We start from the raw sequence: 19524 nt of genomic DNA on the forward strand, positions 1-19524 counted from the left end.
GAGAATTATTAAGGCACTCTTTATTGACGTAATTGAAAATGTAAAACTGTCAACCAACACAAAAGCCAATTAGGTGTAAAGGGTTTTCCAGCATTAAAAAGTCAGATCATTATTGGTTCTACTCTGTGACATGGAATGGTATTGATACATCACTGGCAAGACATCCGTGTCAACAACGGGAACATAAAAATAATGATAATATAATGTTCAAATTATAACAGGAATACACAACTTAACAATAAAGCATAAAGAAGCCCTTAATATTGTGTTTTCTACCCATGGCCATACCTAAATAATAATAATATGACATGTATTGTTCAATAAGGTGGTCCCATTTCAACATGAGAGTGGATTTTTTAAATTACTACAGTCAGGGGATGAAATTGTTATTTCAAGACATTAATTAAAGAATATTGAAGGCTTACATTTTAAATAAGAGAAGGAATTTGCTCAAACGACATACAAACAAGAAAAGAACACCACAGCTAATCCAAATACAAGTCAATGGCTGCATTTACACAGGCAGCCCAATTGTGATCATTTACCCAATTATTGGCCAAAGATCTGATCTGACTCGTTAAAAGACCAGTTATTGGTAAAATATCAGAATTGGTCTGCCTGTATAAATGCAGCCAATAGGCTGTTCATCATATGCACACCCTGTATACTTCAGCCTCCCCTAGCCAAATAGACCTCATTGTGTCCATAGTAACAATCCTTCCTTAGACTCCAGTCCAGCTGCCTGTTGGGTAAAGCATTCATCCTCACTAGCCACTTTCCCTCTAATCTGGACATCATGGCCAATCAGTTGTACTACTGATTTTTTTAAATCCTTCTCCTTTAACAAGGGACTGATTCAGGCCTCAGACATCAGGTGAATGGAATCAATTCAGTTTAATATTCAATAAAACTTTATTATTAATATCACTGAACTCTGGCCAATAAGTAACATTCATCAATGAATCAATTAACTACCCAGTAGAGAAGAACACCAGCAGTCCCTCTCATTCCTGGTGGCAGGATGGTGGTCCCTCTGAGGATGTGGAGGGGCAGTTCAGCTGGTCTGGCGCTGAGGGACCGGGACAACCTGATGACGCCATGCGCTCCTCTGCCTTCAAACACAGCTCTGCCAGGAAGCTGGCTGTCTCCTTCACCATGTCATTCTCCTCATCTGGACCCAGGATAAAGAGGAGAGGGGTAAAGCATGTCTGGAGCACTATAGTACACTGTAGTATAGCTGCAGTAGGTATATTGTATGTGTTTTCAACAGATAGGAGTGTGTAGTTTACCATTGAGCTCCCTCAGCCTCGGGGCATCCTTCTCCTGCAGTCCTTTACAGATCTTCTTATGGGTGAACCAGTGGAGTCGCTGACACATCAGGCCACAGTACGTCACCTGTAGTAGTAATTGGAAGCATTTATTCATCATTTTATAGGCATTCCTAATGGTGTATTCATGGACGTTATCGTTAAGTGTAACCAAAGTAATAAAGAGGGAAACGATTGAGAGAAACCCTGTGCTTGTGTATCGGAGGTCGGAGGTGGTTTTCGTACCATTTTGCAGAGGGAGCATCTCTTCTCTGCCCCCCTCTCTCCACACGTAGCACAGAACTCTGCGTCTATGAAGGCCATCTTACCCGTGAGAGCCTGGGTTAGCACCGAGAATGCTGTCGGGTCATTACCCTGGAGACAAGAGAAGCAGTGGAACATTGAACAGTAAACATTCCCATACAGAAAGGAACATCAATTGTCAATATAAACAGAATTCATTGAGCATGATCATGAACTCCTTAAAAAGGTCCAATGCAGCTATTTTTATCTCAATACCAAATCATTTCTGGGTAGCAATTAAGTACCTTACTGTGATTGTTTTCAATTAAAATTATAAAAAATAAACAAAAATAGTTTCTCAAGCAATAATTTTGCTAGGATTGTTTAGGAGTGGTCTGAGTGAGTGACCTAATTGGGGGCGGCAGGTAGCTTAGTGGTTAGAGCTGACAAGGTAAAAATCTGTTGTTCTTCCCCTGAACAAAGCAGTTAATCCACTGTTCCTAGGCCGTCACTTTAAATAAGAATTTGTTCCTAACTGACTTGCCTAGTTAAACAAAGGTTAAATAAAAAAAATTAAAAAAAAGTTGCAGGAGCCTAATGGAAGGGATTGGAAAGTATTCAGACCTCTTGACATTTCCCCAAAAGATTTACATTACAGCCTTATTCTTATCCTCAGCAATCTACACACAATACCCCATAATGACAAAGTGAAAACAGGTTTTTAGACATTTTGCAAATGTATATATTCTTTAAAACAGAAATACCATATATGCATACGTATTCAGACCCTTTGCTATGAGACTCGAAATTGAGCTCAGGTGCATCCTGTTTCCATTGATCATCCTTGAGATGTTTCTACAACTTGATTGGAGTCCCCCTGTGGTAAATTCAATTGATTGGACATAATTTGGAAAGGCACACACCTGTCTATATAAGGTCCCACAGTTGACAGTGCATGTCAGAGCAAAAACCAAGCCATGAGGTCGAAGGAAATGTCCGTAGAGCTCCGAGGCAGGATTGTGTCGAGGCATAGATCTGGGGAAGGGTACCAAAACATTTCTGCAACATTGAAGGTCCCCAAGAACACATTGGCTTCCATCATTCTTAAATGAAAGAAGTTTGGAACCACCAAGACTCTTACCTAGAGATAGCCGCCATGCCAAACTGAGCAATCGGGGGAGAGTTCCTCTGTGGAGATGGGAGAACCTTCCAGAAGGACAACCAACTTTGCAGCACTCCACCAATCAGGCCTTTATGGTAGTGGCCAGACGGCAGCCACTCCTTAGTAAAAGTCACATGACAGCCCGCTTGGAGTTTGCCTAAAGGCACCTAAAGACTCTCAGACCATGAGAAACAAGATTCTCTGGTCTGATGAAACCAAGATTGAACTCCTTGGTCTGAATGCCAAGTGTCACGTCTGGAGGAAACCTGGCACCATCCCTACGGTGAAGCATGGTGGTGGCAGAATCATGCTGGGGGATGTTTTTCAGCTCAGGGACTGGGAGACTAGTCAGGATCGAGGCAAAGATGAATGGAGCAAAGTACAGAGAGATCCTTGATGAAAACCTGCTCCAGAGCTCCCAGGACCTCAGACTGTGACAAAGGTTGACCTTCCAACAGGACAACAATCCTAAGCACACAGCCAAGACAACGCAGGAGTGGCTTCGGGACACGTCTCTCACGTCTCTCTTTTGAGTGGTACAGCCAGAGCCCGGACTTAAACCTGATCGAACATCTCTGGAGAGACCTGAAAATAGGTGTGCAGCAACACTCCCCATCCAACCTGACAGAGCTTGAGAGGATCTGCAGAGAAGACTGGGAGAAACTCCCCAAATACAGGTGTGCCAAGCGTGTAGCGTCATTCCCAAGAAGACTCAATGCTGTAATCGCTGCCAAAGGTGCAACAAAATACTGAGTAAAGGGTCTGAATACTTATGTAAATGTAATATTGCAGTTTATCATTTTTAATAAATTAGAAAAAAAGTGTGTGTGGATTGATGAGGGGAAAAAAATATTTGATCAATTTTAGAATTAGTCTGTAACCTAACAAAATGTGGAAAAAGTCAAGGGGTCTGAATACTTTCTGAAGGCACTGTATATAACGTTCAAACTAGCTGTTATTGGCAGAGAGGTTTGAAACTTTATTTGTTGTTGGTCTATTGAAGTAACTGTCCAGTGTTTCCAGATTTCTATGAAATATGACCTATAATTAATTTCAATATAGTGAAATAGTTTTCCTTACAAAAAATAATAATTAAGTATGTTAAAAATCAGCTTTTCTGTGTTGGAATGGTGTGGGCGTACCCGAACTACAGAATGGTGTGGCCGTATACCGGTCATTAAAAATATTCATGAAACACATAACAATTACAAGAAAATAACAGAAAAATGTATTGGATAGTTACAGGTTAGAATGCCAGCAATGCAATCAATCACTCACATCAACCACTGTCAAGAGAAACAAGATGATGCACTGGGAGTCCACACGAGTAGACCACTGATTGGCAAGCTCATTGATATATTCTCAATCAATTTTGAAACGGTCTGTTTGAGACACAAGTTTGAGGTGGAGTTTTTTACGTTTTTTTTTTATCCTATTCATGCTTTGGACACATACGAGTACAGGATTAGTCAACAACATTATTTGGGTATGAGTTAACAGAATCTGAACTTTTAAAAGTGAGATTTTCACTGGACAATTACTTTACCTTAGCGTTTTAATGTAAGCTTGCGGGATCATGTGGCTTTGCAAGGCTAACTTTAATTTATGTCACCTGGTGATGGCACCAGGCAGGCCAAAACTCCACCCATGCAAAACGTGCTGAAATTTCAGGCGGTCTTTTCAAACAGCTCTTACACTAAAAGGGTATTATCATAATTTTCAAGAATTCACAGTATTATTCCAACCTCATAGTGTGGAAATGTACAGTATATAAAACACCAGAAAATCACGTTTTGGACTGCACTGCCCCTTTAATATGTAAATGTAACGTTTAATAAATGTTGCGCAATCCAATCAATCTTCAATTGGTTAATTTCCAGAGAGGACTAATTAAGTGAGTCCATAATTGAGTCCATAGGAGGAGCCTTACATTGGATAAGACCGAAGTCAAAGGAAAGTTTGAATCAATGAATGACGGGAAGCTCACTCACAATCTCCACTGGTGCAATGCTCCTGACCAGCTGCTGTAGCAGTGCGGCTTCACAGTAGGGAAACTTCCTGATGCAGTCTCTAATGAACTTCTCCTGGTACTGAGGAAAACCATCTCCATCCCTCCCCTTCAACAGGCTGAGAGAAGAGACATACAAATTAAAACAATTTAAAGACAATGACACATTTTAATTGTCTAGGGAACTGTCTATACAGTTTACATACAATATTCATGCATTATACAGCACTAAAAATAAACTATGAAACACATAACAATTAGTCCCCAATGGTTAGCCTGGGAATTTTGTGCAATAACAGAAAAATGTATTGGATAGTTACAGGTTAGAATGCCAGCAATGCAATCAATCAATCAATCACATCAACCACTGTCAACAGGAACAAGATGATGCACTGGGAGTGACACACACACACAACACACACCTCTTGATGAGCACATCTAGCTTGTCATCACGGTCCAGAAGGAAGGCCATGCATTTCTGCAGCACATAGCTAATGTAGTGCATCTTCATGGCCAGGACTTCATTCATATCCTGCTGCTTCACACACTGCTCACACAGCAGGTCCATGACATGGTAACACTTCTCTAATGCTCCCACGTCCACCAGCAGAGGGTTCTCCCTGACCAGCATCACCAGCTAAGAAAGGGGGGAGGTGTGGAGGAAAGTGTTAGAGAGAATATTAGAAAGAGAGAGACGGAGAAAGAGTTAGAAAGACACAGTGGCAGAAACCACAGATTAAGTACTGACTGGTCACTTTGCAATGCTACTGTATAAACACACGCTCCTATGACTTCATAACTGTCTCGAAAAACACTTGGAAATAACTCAGTTGCAATCTCATCTAACCGACATATGACAGCCACAAGGTGTGTGCAGTAGGTTAGACAGCCAAAACAGTTCGGACTTTTCTTGTACATTGGTGCACTGTCCCGACCGTAACATGACTTTAAGTAAGCATTTGGTTGGACGGTGTATACCATGTATATCCCGTACATACGACTAATAAAACTTCAAACTTTAACCATGACTTTAGTCAACAGGCTAATATAGCAGAGGTCTGAGAGTGTTACAGTGGCACCTCTCTCTGTGTCCTGCGTTCACGTCCAGACAGATAGATATATTTAGACAGATCTAAAGTGGGCAGCGGCACCACGGGCGTGTGACTGCAGCCTGCAGCGGGTAAGGGTTGATCATGCAGAGAATGGAATTCAAAAGGACACTAGGCTATCCAAGCCATAGTTGAATTACAAAATAATAGGGGGACTTGGGGGGAAGGTGGTGGCAGCTGGGTAGCCCATAACAAATCAGCCTTCCATCCTACCCCCCAACAAAATGCTAATATCAAGTGTGCCCCCATCCGCACTTTCATAATTGCCAAAGATATCAATGTGCACTAAATAGGGGATATTGTGCCATTTCAGGGAAGCAGCCTTAGACTACTGGAGAAACGGAGTAAACCAAAGCCTATTGGGTTCCAGGAAACTATACTGGCCATCTAAAGTGTCTTAACAACACGATCAAGCCACTCCACTTCCCCAGAGTCAGATGATCTAATATATACATACCATTTGTATGTCTCTGGGGCAGTTTGAAGGAAGTTGAAGGTAGTTTCTACTAGCTGCTCCTGTAGACTTTAAGTCATTGCGCTAACGCTAGTTAGCGATGGCTTCAGAAACTATCTTCAACTTCCTTCCAACTGCCCACAGAGACATACAAATGTTATCCATGAGTTCATATGACTCTGGTCTCTTTAATGCATTTTATCCTCTATTTTACATAAACACTTGCACTAAAAGCAATCTCGTAGAGTGTGCAGTGCACAGAGGTTTAAGGAGAGGATCGTTTTTTTAAAGTTAGATAGGAACCATTTAGAATTCAATGTAGAATATAATATCTCCACCTTGACAGGGTTGAGGTTGGAGGTCATGATGATCTTGTGAAGAGGTCCAGCCAGTTTGGGAGGGAGTTTGGCTTCTCGCTCCAGCCCCTGAGGCCTAGTGTAGTACTCCAGCCGCGCTCGAGAGAAGAAGTTGTTGATCACTGTCACACAGTCATGCTGGCCTGAGAGGTGGGACAATCATCATCATCAAAATTATCATCACCATCATCATCATCATCTTAATTTTCATAATCATCATAATAAACCCAAAAGTTTGGGACAAGGGGACTGATATCAGGGCTGTGGTTAATTTGGTTTTCAATTCAGCCTATTCAGAAAAAGTCACAAAAAAGCTGGGTATTTGCAGGAAAAGACCTGTGTGAAAGAAGTTTAAGGCGATCACTTCTTTACCCACGAAAGCAGCCATCTGAGCAGCCGTGCGACCTACTGAATTGACCAGGTCTGTCTCTGCACCCGCATCCAGCATCATGGAGGTTATGTCTGTCTTTCCTGGGATAGGGCAAGTTATGGCAAAGTGTAATTGTTTATTCAATTCTTATATAGTGCTTATGAATGAGTTATTTATGGATTATGAATATGTTATGAAGTCCTTTTGTAGGTACCCTTCAAATAAAATATTACCAATATCAAAATATTGGCTAAATTACAGTATATGCCATATGAAAAAGGATGCCTGCCCTGGACTAACCTGAGAGTCCAGCAAACATGAGGGCTGTGTATCCATAATCATGTTCATTACAGTTGACATCTGCCCCGTGCTGTAGCAGCAGACTGCACATGTCTGCCTGGCCCTTGTATGCTGCGTGCATTAGGGGGGTCATTCCATACTGAGGAGAGACAGAAAGGATCATACTATCATTTAGGGTACTGATTCTACTGGTATTCACCTGGTAGCCTACTTGTAACAGCTTCTTTGAATGAATACTAAAGAAACAAACAAGTAAATCATTGGTTATGCCTGTTTAATTACCATAGTAAATACCTGGTACTTTTTGCACTGTAAAATAAAGTGCTATGGAAGTAAGGCAGGAAGAGACAGTTACTGTTACATGTTTATCCACACAATACTCAAACGTGACAATCATGTCAGAGCTATACTGTATAGAGTTGATAGGCCAGGCTGAGACTGAGTGCGCATATACTGTCAAGCTCTGCTGCTCCATCTGATTTTGACAGACTGGACACACTTGTGCCACCTTTTTTTTATTTTTTTACATCCTGCTCCCACACACACACACACCCACACACATACACACATACATACACATACACACATATACACACCGACGTGGTCTGAAGTAGTCTGTGGGTTACATCTAGTGGCTGGAGTACTACGTCCTGCACTCAAGAGTCTCAGCCATATGTCTACATAACAATGGAAAACATATGCTGCAGGCCTTCACCCACAGAATGTTATATATATATGTCTCCATGGCTACACCATCCCAATAACATCACTATTTACTTTGTGTCACTAACGCCCTATAGGTTTGTCAGACTATGTCAAAACTATTAGCGGTCATGCGTAGAGGATTTTTGTGAAATAGACTTTTAAGTGACATGTATGTGTTTTACTGTTCTAAACATCTCAGGGATATTGTGGCTAGTGTATGAATTGCTGTAAGCTAACTTGTACACGGATATATTGTGGAAGAGAATGACAAATCTCATCTTAGCATTGACTAATGACACAAACAACACAGGTAACTTTGCCAGAGTTTTCAACAACAAGACTCCCTAGCCCCCATCCATACAGTACCTCATCCAGACAGTTGACTCTGACGTCCTTAGACCCCAGCAGCCGTGCAACCTCCTGCACATCGCCTGGTTCACACAGAATAGAGACTTTAGATATAAAATGAAACATGCAATACCTCTTATTAACAATATATCATACAGTATCTATAAATGATCTGTGCAATCTCACTTTATCTCCCCATAGGTATACTCTACAGTGAGGTTTTTGCAAGACACTGTGAATGTGAAAAACTGGTGCACTCCAGCAGTTTGGTATAAAATGATTTAATTTGTCATAATGTGTGTTGGTGATGTATGGGAAGTATTGGAATTTTTACTATAACATTATTACGTCAAAAATGTAGCCTACTGATAATACATTAATGCCTGTGGAGAATTTGTTTGATCATATTTTCAGATTCAGAGTGTTTAATAGTCACATGTACAGGGTTGCAGGTGTGATTGCAGGGTACGGTAAAAGTCTTAGGCTTCGAGCTCCAACATGCAGGACTAAGTGAAAAAAAATATGAAAATAGCACTATATACATAAAGACAACTGTGCCAGTGATGACTAAATAAATGTCCATTGGGGTGGAGGCAGAATGTTGAGGGAGTGAAGTGGAAGGACTATAACGGGAGCATGACCATTGAGTGAAATAAAAACAATAACCTTTTTTTTTGGAAGTAACATAAAAAAGTAATACAACAAGTAATATTTGTGTGACAACGGAAGACAGTACTGTAACAAAATGCATTGAAAAAAGGAAAATAACAGAAAAGTGTTTACAAAGTCAGCCAAAAAAATAAATAAGAAACTTACCTGCAGCAATAACCTGTAATATTTCTCGCTCAGCTGCTGAAAGATCTCCTTTCTTGGGAGCAGCCATTCTCTCTGTTGTTAAAATTGTATTTATATTTTCTCAATTCACAAGTGTTGACGAACAATATCTTGCTGTGGATGTGTGTTTATCCCAAAATCGTTACACCATTTGGCAGGCACTGTCGTGACGACAGTAAAAGGTGATGGACTTCACCAAATGTATAATATGTAATTGAAGGGAAGTTAAACCATCATTGGACTACACCACTATGTGAAGAAAAGAGGTGACAGATTGTCCACTCACTAACTTAAAATGCATAAATGTGTTCTTATTCATCTTTACAATTTTAATAGCTTGTAATAAATGTATTCGGAGGAGAAATATGCCATATGTTAATGTTATAGTTTGGTATATTTAATTCTGCCTGGATTCCCCCTATACTGACGTCTTTGGTTTAATCCGGCTGTATTTCAAGTGTCTGGCCACTCTAAGGCGTTTTGATAAGTGACTGTTCTTGCTTGTCGTCGTTCATCTCAACTTGTTGTAGAGTCATCCACTGCAAGGTAAGTCCCTCAAATATTTCACATTATGAAATGTAATGTTTAGGCCTAAATGTTCAACTTTATGAGCTTGGCTAGATTTGGTGACAAGTTTAGCCCCAGTTCTCTTAAAATGTTTGTTTGGCGTAAGAAATGATTTACATAAGTACATTTTTGACAAATCTATATTAACATTGGCTAAAGTAACGACGTGGATAGCTGTGATTGCCATTGCCAAGCTGGTTCTGCCCACCGTGCGGTGAGTTACAGGTGCGCCGTCCTCGCATCGGTTGGCCGGTTTTGGAGATGCCAACCGCCATGGGCTACTGTACGGTGTAGCCGCTAACTATGTATCATTTAAACAAGCTTTATAAACATTATTTGAGACATGATAGTGCCCACAGTCCTCCAAAGACATAATGGCCTACTGGAGAACGAGACTGGCATATTTGGGTATATTTGGAAGTCGATAGTCTAATAACACGCAGCTCTGTCTGCACGTGCACAGATTATCAGTGATCCAAGAATAACGATCGAGGTGACCGCTCAGCACCCTCTCAGCACCCTCTCAGCACCCTCCCAGCACCCTCTGCCGCTGAACTCTCTGGAGGGCATTAAAGCGGCTATAGGAGAGGATCTTCATTTCAGCCAGTTTGCTACAGCAGGAAAATAATCCTGCAGCAACGGGAAATGGGAATTATTATGTGGATTATGATTAATTAACATTTATATAGTTGATACATGTTTCTTAAAGGAAAATCAAGTCTTAAACTATATATATATATATATATATATATAGTTTAACGTTAGTATTTCGAGTGACTAAAATATCACCCATAATATTTTTGGGGATAGAAATGCGATTTTTTTTTTTTTTTTGCAAAATAAAACAAATTATTATGGCTAACTACCAGGAAATTTGAAAAGACAGTTCATGAGCTCGCCTTGACTAAGGCTTCTCAAAAAGCTTTGTCAAGAAACTTAAATGCAGTGTTGCAGTAAAATCATCTAAAGCAAATTTGGTGATAGACAAAGAAAATGAGGCATTAATGATTTCAACATTTTTTATATTTATACATCTCTTGTGATGCGGTTCTGAGCAGCACTGATGGATGTGTTGACATGACAACTGCATCAGAGTTTTAAGCGACCTTTCCCTGCCTTTTGTTCCATGCTGCCTGAAGACCTAGCTAGCCTGTAACTTGTTAATACCAGATGCAGATAAAAGTGGAGACATAAGTACAGTATCTTTGTCATAGATGAATAGTGTAAACTTTCTATTATAATTGCTGACAACCTACAGTCAAATTCTGGCACCAGTAGAGTAGCAATGTATTTAAATAAATCACACCCCTCTGCAAACACGCATCCTCCGTTATTGGTTACAAGGCTGTACATATTTAAATTAGGTAAGAGAATATCATGTTTCTATTGGTGTATTAAAATGAGAGTTAGGGTGACATCACCCCATCTCCTTAATAATTCCACCTCCTGAATACAAGTGTTTGACATGGGGTAGGGGACCAGTAACTTTATGATCAAACTTTATCAATGTAGAAGCAATAGTAATTTGTCATACTTTGGTCATCACACTTTCCTCTGGTTTCATCCAAATATCATAAAATCATGTTTTCCATGAAATGTGGACTGTTCATGGCCTTTAAATGTCAACGTGGAAATTCTACGTTTTACACAAGTTTTACATTTCCTGCGTTGCAGGAAAGTTCCCCTGCAACAAGGTGATCAAATTAAGATCCTACATCTGTATTGTTGTCCACTATCATGAGAGCTGATGGCCAGATAGGGCGCGGGCACTCATTCATCTTTCGCTCACACAAAAAGAGGTGCGTTCTTTTATACTGTAGTCTTGAAACGTAAAACTAGTCGCGTTTTGTTGTCACCCTCTCGTACAAGCACACACTTTCTGTAATTCTTATCAGACAGACTGAGCTCCACCGAGGCTGTTGAGTCTCCTCGTCACCATTCTCTGGCCACTGTTGCCTGCTTCCAGGAATTGTATTTATTTTGGGCATTGAATGTCAGTTGGATAGACCTACAAAGCCTGTGTTTGTGCGTCCGTGCGTGTTGGTGACAGGCAGCCTGCTGGGTGTGTGTGTGTTGGTGGCGGGGGAAGGGTCTGTGTAACATGGCACTGGTATGTGACAATGCACATGGCTTGACATGTGAAATCATAAGGGGAGTTGTTGAGAATACTGGTTGTGACTGACCATATAAAGCTGTGGTTATGAAACTGGTCAGATGTTACACAAGTGCAGCCTTCCACATCAAATTGGTTCTGTCATGGAGTCTATGGAGTACAGAGGAAGAGTCTCTTGTGACCAACCATTACGCTGAGATTTGGCTCTAGGTGCCTAAATGATCAGAGGCGTAATATTGTGAAAAGGGGGTTGATTTTGTCTATTTTCTTGTGATCAGACAGTGTAATAGGCCTTTTCACAGGCAACCTGGTTGTGAAAAGGAACATTATTCATATTGATTGTCTCGTCACAGAAATGTCAGATTTTCTTCTCCTTTTCACAATTTTACCTCGGAGGTGACGTGTAACTCCATCTCCTCCTTAGCAGAGGTCTGTGTGGAGGTTAACATCAGGTGAGTCCTGTTGACAACATCTTCCACACTGATAATTGCTGTGGGATCACTACCACCATCCCCCAGGGCAGACTACCGGTGCTTAGCCCAGCTCACTGTGCTCTCCCTGGGGGCAAAAAGACTAAAACTGTGGGTATTGTCAGGTGTTCTTTAGAGGTCTTAGAGGTACAGAGTACACAGTGTGCACAGAGCTATAGGGAGACAAGAGGCTCACTCTAACCTAACTAACCCTAACCACCAAATATGATTTGTTGGTAACGCTTGCACCTGCAGCTAAAATAATGCTTTATAGATCATAATAAGCATGTACGAGCCTTTACAATGTCTTAACACTTGAACTGCCAGGCCTTCCTTTCGCCGTTATTACGCCAATGAGAAGCCATTTTGACTGCAACATTCTAACAATCTAATAAAAACATTTCATATGCTGTCAAAAAAATAGTAAGTGTTTGGAAACCTCATAATTGTCTCTTTCTGATGATACAATATAGAAATCCTATTGGTTAGAGCGTTGGGCCAGTAGCCGAACGGTTGCTGGCCCGAGCTGACACGGTGAAAATCTGCCGTTCTGCCCCTGAACAAGGCAGTTAACCCACAGTTCCCCGGTAGGCTGTCATTGTAAATAAGACTTTGTTCTTAACTGACTTGCCTTGTTGAATAACAAAATAAAAAAAGTGACTTTGTAAAAGGATTTGGAAAAGTCACTTTTGCACTCCAGGGAAAAAAGTCCTCTTAAACTGCTTAATACACAAATTATGTTTGTCATATCAAAATTCTAACAACATACATGTGTTAAATAGATGTAAAAAAAAAAGTCAAGGACGGAGGGTGACATGAATTGTCAAATGTGACCGACTGCCTTGATTTCGGTGTTATGTAGCAAAATTTGAAATTGTGTTTTTTACATTGGATAAAAGTAGAGTCTCAGGGCTACAAAATCATACATCATACACTGCATTTGAGGAACAATGGGAAAGTAATTCTGCTTTGAAAGTTGATCAACTTGTAACCTCACTTTTGAGAAAATGGCCTTTGTATGTGTTGGTGACTACTGGAGATCCTTTGTCTACACCCATTCATCATCATTCACACCCTCTTAAGCTTCAGCCCCACCCATCATTTTAACCTCTATGGGCTAGGTGGGACGTGACCGTCCCACTCTATTCAACAGCCAGTGGAAGAGCGTGGCGCGAAATACAAAACATCAAAAATGCAATAATTTCCATTTTTCAAACATAGGACTATTTTACACCATTTTAAAGATAAGACTCTCGTTAATCTAACCACATTGTCCGATTTCAAAAAGGCTTTACAGCGAAAGCAAAACATTAGATTATGTTAGGAGAGTACATAGACCAAAATAATCTCACAGCCATTTTCCAAGCAAGCATATATGTCACAAAAACCCAAAACACAGCTAAATGAAGCACTCCTAGGACATTGTTATACAATACATGTATGTTTTGTTCAATCAAGTTAATATTTATGTCCAAAAACAGCTTTTTACATTGGCGTGTGATGTTCAGAACATGCATTCCCACCAAAAACTTCCGGTGAATTTACTAAATTACTCATCAACGTTGACAAAATACATAATTATTTAAAGAATTATAGATAGAGAACTCCTTTATGCAATCGCTATGTCAGATTTTAAAATAGCTTTTCGGCGAAAGCACATTTTTTAAATATTCTGAGTACATAGCTCAGCCATCAGCAGGCTATTTTGACACCCGCCAAGTTCGGCGCACACTAAACTCAGAATTAGTATTAGAAATATTCTCTTACCTTTGCTGATCTTCGTCAGAATGCACTCCCAGGACTGCTACTTGAACAAGAAATGTTTTTGTTCAAAATAATCCATATTTATGTCCAAATACCTCCTTTTTGTTCGTGGGTTCAGGTCACTATCCAAAGGCAAAATGCGCGAGCGCAATTCGAGACACAAAAAGTCAATGTTCCATTACCGTTCTTAGAAGCATGTCAAACGTTGTTTACGATCAATCTTTATGGTATTTTTAACATAAAACTGCAATAATATTCCAATTGGACAATAGCATATTCCTTCAAGAAGAAAAATGAGGAAAGGTGCGCTCGCGGGATCGCGCATTACCAATCCCTTTGTCCCCAGGCAGTCCACTCATTGACTGAGCTCCTTTTTTCTGCCCGGTTACAGGAGACGGATGAGAACTTTCTGAAGGCTTTTGACAGCCAATTGAAGCCTTAGGAAGTGCAACGTGACCCCACAGACACTGTAGTTTCGATAGGGATTAGAAAGAACTACAATTGTCAGATCTCCCACTTCCTGGTTTGAATTTTTCTCAGGTTTTTGCCTGCCATATGAGTTCTGTTATACTCAGACACCATTCAAACAGTTTTAAAAACTTCAGTGTTTTCTATCCAAATCTACTAATAATATGCATATTCTAGTTTCTGGGCCAGAGTAGTAACCAGTTTAATTTGGGTACGTTTTTCATCCGGCCGTGAAAATACTGCCCCCTATAGCGAAGAGGTTAATTTGAAATGCATTTCAGGTGACTACCTCATGAAGCTGGTTGCCAAGTGAGGTAGAATGCCAAGTGTGCAAAGCTGTCATCAAGGCAAAGGGTTTCTACTTTGAAGAATCTTAAATATAAAATATATTTTGATTTAACTTTTTTTGGTTACTACATGATTGCATGTAGTAACCATGTTATTTCATAGTTTTTATGTCTTCACTATTATTCTACAATGTAGAAAATAGTAAAAATAAAAACCTTTGAGTGAGGTGTGTCCAAACTTTTGACTGGTGTATAGTACAGGGCACAAGGTTGACAGACAGGACAAGTCTCAGGCAGTCAGAGCATTAAGTGAATTCTTTCTCTACCTCCCTGGCAGTGCTAAGAGGGACTCACAGCTGGTAAGCATAGAGTTTTCAACTGACATGGAAAGATTTGCTGAAGGTTTGAGATTTACTGAAGCATAACTATTTCAATTGTTTGCTAGCTATTAGTAAACTGTCACAGTACATTTTGGGCCATTAACACAGGTATAAATCATTTTACCATAGTACATGTATTTATTAAGATCTAGCCTAGAAATTATGTTGCAGACCTTTAAATATGGTATGTTGACAGAAACCAAGACATTCTGTCAATAAACGGAATGGTAGTGTTGTGTGTTGACTATGTTGTATATGGTCTGCTCATTTCCGATTTCTGTATTTGTTTTCCTCAGGACTTTTATGAATACCGGTAAGCAACAGAAGCCAGTGCTAACAGGCCAGCGGTTCAAGACCAGGAAAAGGGGTGAGTTGTGTTACGACCACAGACATCTGTCTACGTGCGATGTCAATGCCTAATGTTCACCACGTACAGTATGTTGGCAAGACAACATGCATGGTGTTAAATTGCAATACCAATATGTTGGCAAGACAACATGCATGGTGTTAAATTGCAATACCAATATGTTGGCAAGACAACAGACAGTGTTAAGTTGCAATACCAGATAATTGAACCTGTTTCTTAAATCAACTGACTCTTTGAGACTGTGTAAAATGTCTTGATTATCTTTTGAAGTCTCACCGACAACCAAATTGTCAATGCACACTTGTAGCTCATATTTCTCCTATTAAGATCTGCTTCTTGGTAAGGGACCAGCAAAGGGACAGCAGTGTTCTCCTCTACGTTCCTCCTCTTCTCCTGTCGTCTGTCCTCTTCTCTCTCCTCTCCACACATAAACACAGACTATAAACACTCTTCGCTTCTAGGGTTCTGTTTCATCTCTCTGTTGTGGCTTGACATTCCCTCTTACACAACACCTACTGCAATCCAGCCTGGCCCCAGACTGGCTCCCAGTCATTAAGATGTTGAAGTTTCTAGAATGTCACAGCATCGGTGTGTGACCATGTCACTGTCGCTGACAGCAGTGACAGGGCAGAGCTGAACTAGCCTGGTCCCAGATCTGTTTGTGGTGTCTTGGCAACTTCCAGACATGACATCACAAACAGATCTCGGACCAGGCTATAGCTGAACTTCCTCCCAGTACAGTGGGTGTTGTTATGAACATTACTCACAGAACAGAAGGACATGTACTGTTGTAGGAACATTTCGTTCATACTCCACGAGGCCCCTTGTTGATTCTCTTGATCCGTGTGTTGATACCCAGAGACCTGTAAGTGAAGAGGACATCGTTTGGACAATGTGTTCTTTGTGAAAAACAGAGGCTTAAATCAGGGAGGCTAACCCTCCCCCAGGCCAAGTAGCAGCTAGTGTGCCATCAGGGCAGTGTCCCTTGTCTTCATCACACCTTGACTGGGGAACTGAAGAGCTGTCTGACGCTTCCAAATGTACCAATACAATATGTATTGACTTTTAGCCCGAGAGATCATTCACTGACATGCATACGGCAGCGTTTCCCAACTGGCGGCCCGCGGGCCATTTTATTTGGACCCCAAGCTTTCTGAGAAAAATAAATGAAGCAAGTATTTATTTTTTATTTTTATTGTTGGACATAAGACTGTAACAACATCAGCAAATCCGCTCCAAGTTATTTACATTTTGGAAATTTGTTCCAAAGTATTCCCACGCATAATAGAGAGATCGTATTCAAATGTAAACAAGGTTTGACATGATTTAGTCAAATATTATATCTGTTTGGGCTTCTTGCGGTCAATTTGCAATCCACAAATGATTTGTAATTATGTTCCGGTCCCCTGACCATCAGCTATAAAAAAAAAAAAATCAGCCCGCGGCTGAATCTAGTTGAGGATCCCTGACATGCGGTATATATTATGCATGGTTTACCAGACCTTATTTTCTGATGTTATCTGTGTACCTACAGTACAACACTGTCCTCCTCTGCCTTGTCCCTCCCCACCCAGATGAAAAGGAGAAGTTTGAGCCCACAGTTTTCAGAGACACAATCGTTCTGGGCCTCAATGAAGCAGGAGGAGACCTCGATGCTGTAGCTAAGTTCCTGGACGTTACCGGTTCCCGACTCGACTACCGTCGCTATGCCGACACCCTCTTCGACATCCTCATCGCAGGGAGCATGCTCGGTGAGTGGAGGAGTGTAGTGAATTTAGCAGGCAGTGCAACCGGGACTCAAACCCAGGTCCAAGGACTGTCAGTCCATCTTCTTAGCCATTAAGAGGTCTGCACCGCTTGATGTCGCTAGGTGTTATATTAAGGTAGCTACAGGTATGGTTATCTGCACGGTGTCAGCTCAGTGGTGGAACATCGTGGTCCTTCTGTATCAGTACTGTGCACAGTGTTACTGTCTCCCAGTGTCCTTCCATGAACCAGCTGATCGCAGTAACCGGGCTGTCCATTCAGGCAAGGACAAACTTACAAACAGATCACAGCTGGCTTTGTCAGATTATCAGGGTCATTTCCCATTATCAAAGACATCCGGGAGAGACTGTTCTTCAGTAGACTGCAGAAGGCAGGCACCTGCATGAACCCTAGTGGGTACCATATCACTGGATAAGAAAGGAGAACGTTTGTTAGAACATAAGGCAGGAAAGGAAAAATTGTACACTCACTGTACTAGGCTTTAGAAATGTAATTCATGTCCAAATACACGCTCTCTTTCTTGCACACACACATTCACACGCTCATTCACATCCTGACATGTTTAATCTGTGTAGAATTAGTTGCTGTCTGTCTCTGTCCAGCTCATACACACGTGCACACACACGCATGCAAACACACGCAGGACTCTCTGCCAGGCCTGTCAGTCTCTGCATGTCAATCCCCATTAGAGATAACCGGTTTACCCTGGTCCTATAGTCCTATAATAATACCCTGGCAGGGGAGAGACCGAGCAGCACAGAGGGAGACCAGGGATACAGATGTAGGATCTTAATTTGACTTATTTTGTAACAGCTAAATAATCCTGCAGCAACAGGATTTGACTGTTTTTTGCTTGATCGGTAATGTTGCTTGATCGGTTGTAAGGCTATTAGCTGGCCAAAAGGCTACAAGAAAAGTGGAACACTGTTAATATGACCGTGTGTTAGTGTGAGTTTTCAATGAATGAATCATAAAGCTCATCTGCATTTCCTGCGACGTAGAAAAATTCTCAGCAACAAAGGAGTGAGCAGATTAAGATCCTACAGCTGTACCTGGTAATCCACCAAAATAAACCATCCTCTCAGGGAACCAGATTAGCCTTTAGTTTAGCATGGAGGCTCAGCTCCTGGTTCACACTTCACACACATGCACTCATGAAGGCGACGCATGCAGGAAATTCAGACACACACAAAACAGTTTAGTTTGATTGTATTGTTAATCCACAACCGTCCTTAAAAATGGATTCAAAGTCAACAACGATTGTTAAAGCATTAGATACAGGTTGCAGTTTGGACTCTAAGCCCTCAGATACTGTATCCTCAAACAAGAACGGATTAAAACATTGGACCAGGCTGCATCAAGACCCATCCATTTTACAACTAGATGACAGACATGTTATACATACATGATGTTTTAGTCAGATTTAGCAGATGGTCTTATCCAGAGCGACTTACAATCAGTGTATTCAACTAAACTAGGTAAAAACCACCTTACACAATCATTACAAGTAAAAGCTAGCTGTTAAGACCAGAGATGGGGAAAGGCCCATGTAAACATGATTTAACCTTTAACCCTGGTGACTTGTCTGTCTCAGCTCCCGGTGGTACGCGTATTGACGAGGGGGACAAGGCAAAGGTGACAGAACATTGTGTGTTTACCACCGAGGAGAACCATGCCAACCTCCGCCGCTATGCTCAGGTTGGTGCACACACACACACACACGGACGGACGGACGGACACACACGCATGAATTAATGCACACACACAACTCTCTCTGTCTCACCATTGACTTTGTCACATCCTCAAACGTTAGCCAACATTTCCTACCAAGGCCTGGGGGTGGAGGGGATTTTGGGCTTGAGACACCTGCAGTAAAGTGGTATTAGACCTGCTAATACCCACCAAACCCCTGGGAGTAACCAGTTTGTCAACACTCCACGATGACATCCTTTTAATATAATCCTCCTTGATTAAAACTCACTTACTCCTGCACCATCTGCTTGTCTGTCTTTCTTTTGCTCGCTCGACGTCTCTCTCTCTCGCCCGACGTCTCTCTCTCTCTCTCTCCTCTCTCTCTCTCGCCCGACGTCTCTCTCTCTCATCATCTCTCTCTCTCTCGCTACTTCTCGCCCCCGAACTCTCTCT

At 41.2% G+C, this 19524-nt stretch overlaps 2 protein-coding genes across 3 annotated transcripts in view; one reads left to right on the forward strand and one right to left on the reverse strand.

Annotated features, from left to right (window-relative positions):
- LOC115173810 (ankyrin repeat and MYND domain-containing protein 2) lies at window positions 1-9419 on the reverse strand. Of its 2 annotated transcripts, none has more exons than XM_029732234.1 (10): window positions 9179-9419; window positions 8381-8445; window positions 7310-7448; window positions 6976-7110; window positions 6622-6782; window positions 5143-5357; window positions 4704-4839; window positions 1554-1682; window positions 1290-1395; window positions 1-1171 (listed from the first exon to the last, which is right to left on the reverse strand). In XM_029732234.1, the coding sequence occupies exons 1-10, from the start codon at window positions 9243-9245 to the stop codon at window positions 1005-1007; spliced, it is 1320 nt and encodes a 439-aa protein (XP_029588094.1). In that variant the 5' UTR covers window positions 9246-9419; the 3' UTR covers window positions 1-1004. The 2 variants fall into 2 exon arrangements, with proteins under 2 accessions (XP_029588094.1, XP_029588095.1); XM_029732235.1 differs by having other exon boundaries at window positions 7012-7110; window positions 9179-9417.
- Window positions 9420-9637: 218 nt separating this feature from the next.
- The window catches only part of LOC115173812 (basic leucine zipper and W2 domain-containing protein 2), a gene marked incomplete in the record, with an annotated part of 13520 nt that continues 3633 nt past the window's right edge, over window positions 9638-19524 (forward strand). Inside the window, 4 exon segments of the mRNA XM_029732236.1 lie at window positions 9638-9742; window positions 15542-15612; window positions 17187-17363; window positions 18974-19077. Of these exon segments, the coding sequence (XP_029588096.1) occupies window positions 15549-15612; window positions 17187-17363; window positions 18974-19077 (345 nt within the window).

The sequence above is a fragment of the Salmo trutta genome, chromosome 34 (assembly GCF_901001165.1).
Source record: "Salmo trutta chromosome 34, fSalTru1.1, whole genome shotgun sequence".
In the NCBI taxonomy this organism is placed as follows: Eukaryota; Metazoa; Chordata; class Actinopteri; order Salmoniformes; family Salmonidae; genus Salmo; species Salmo trutta.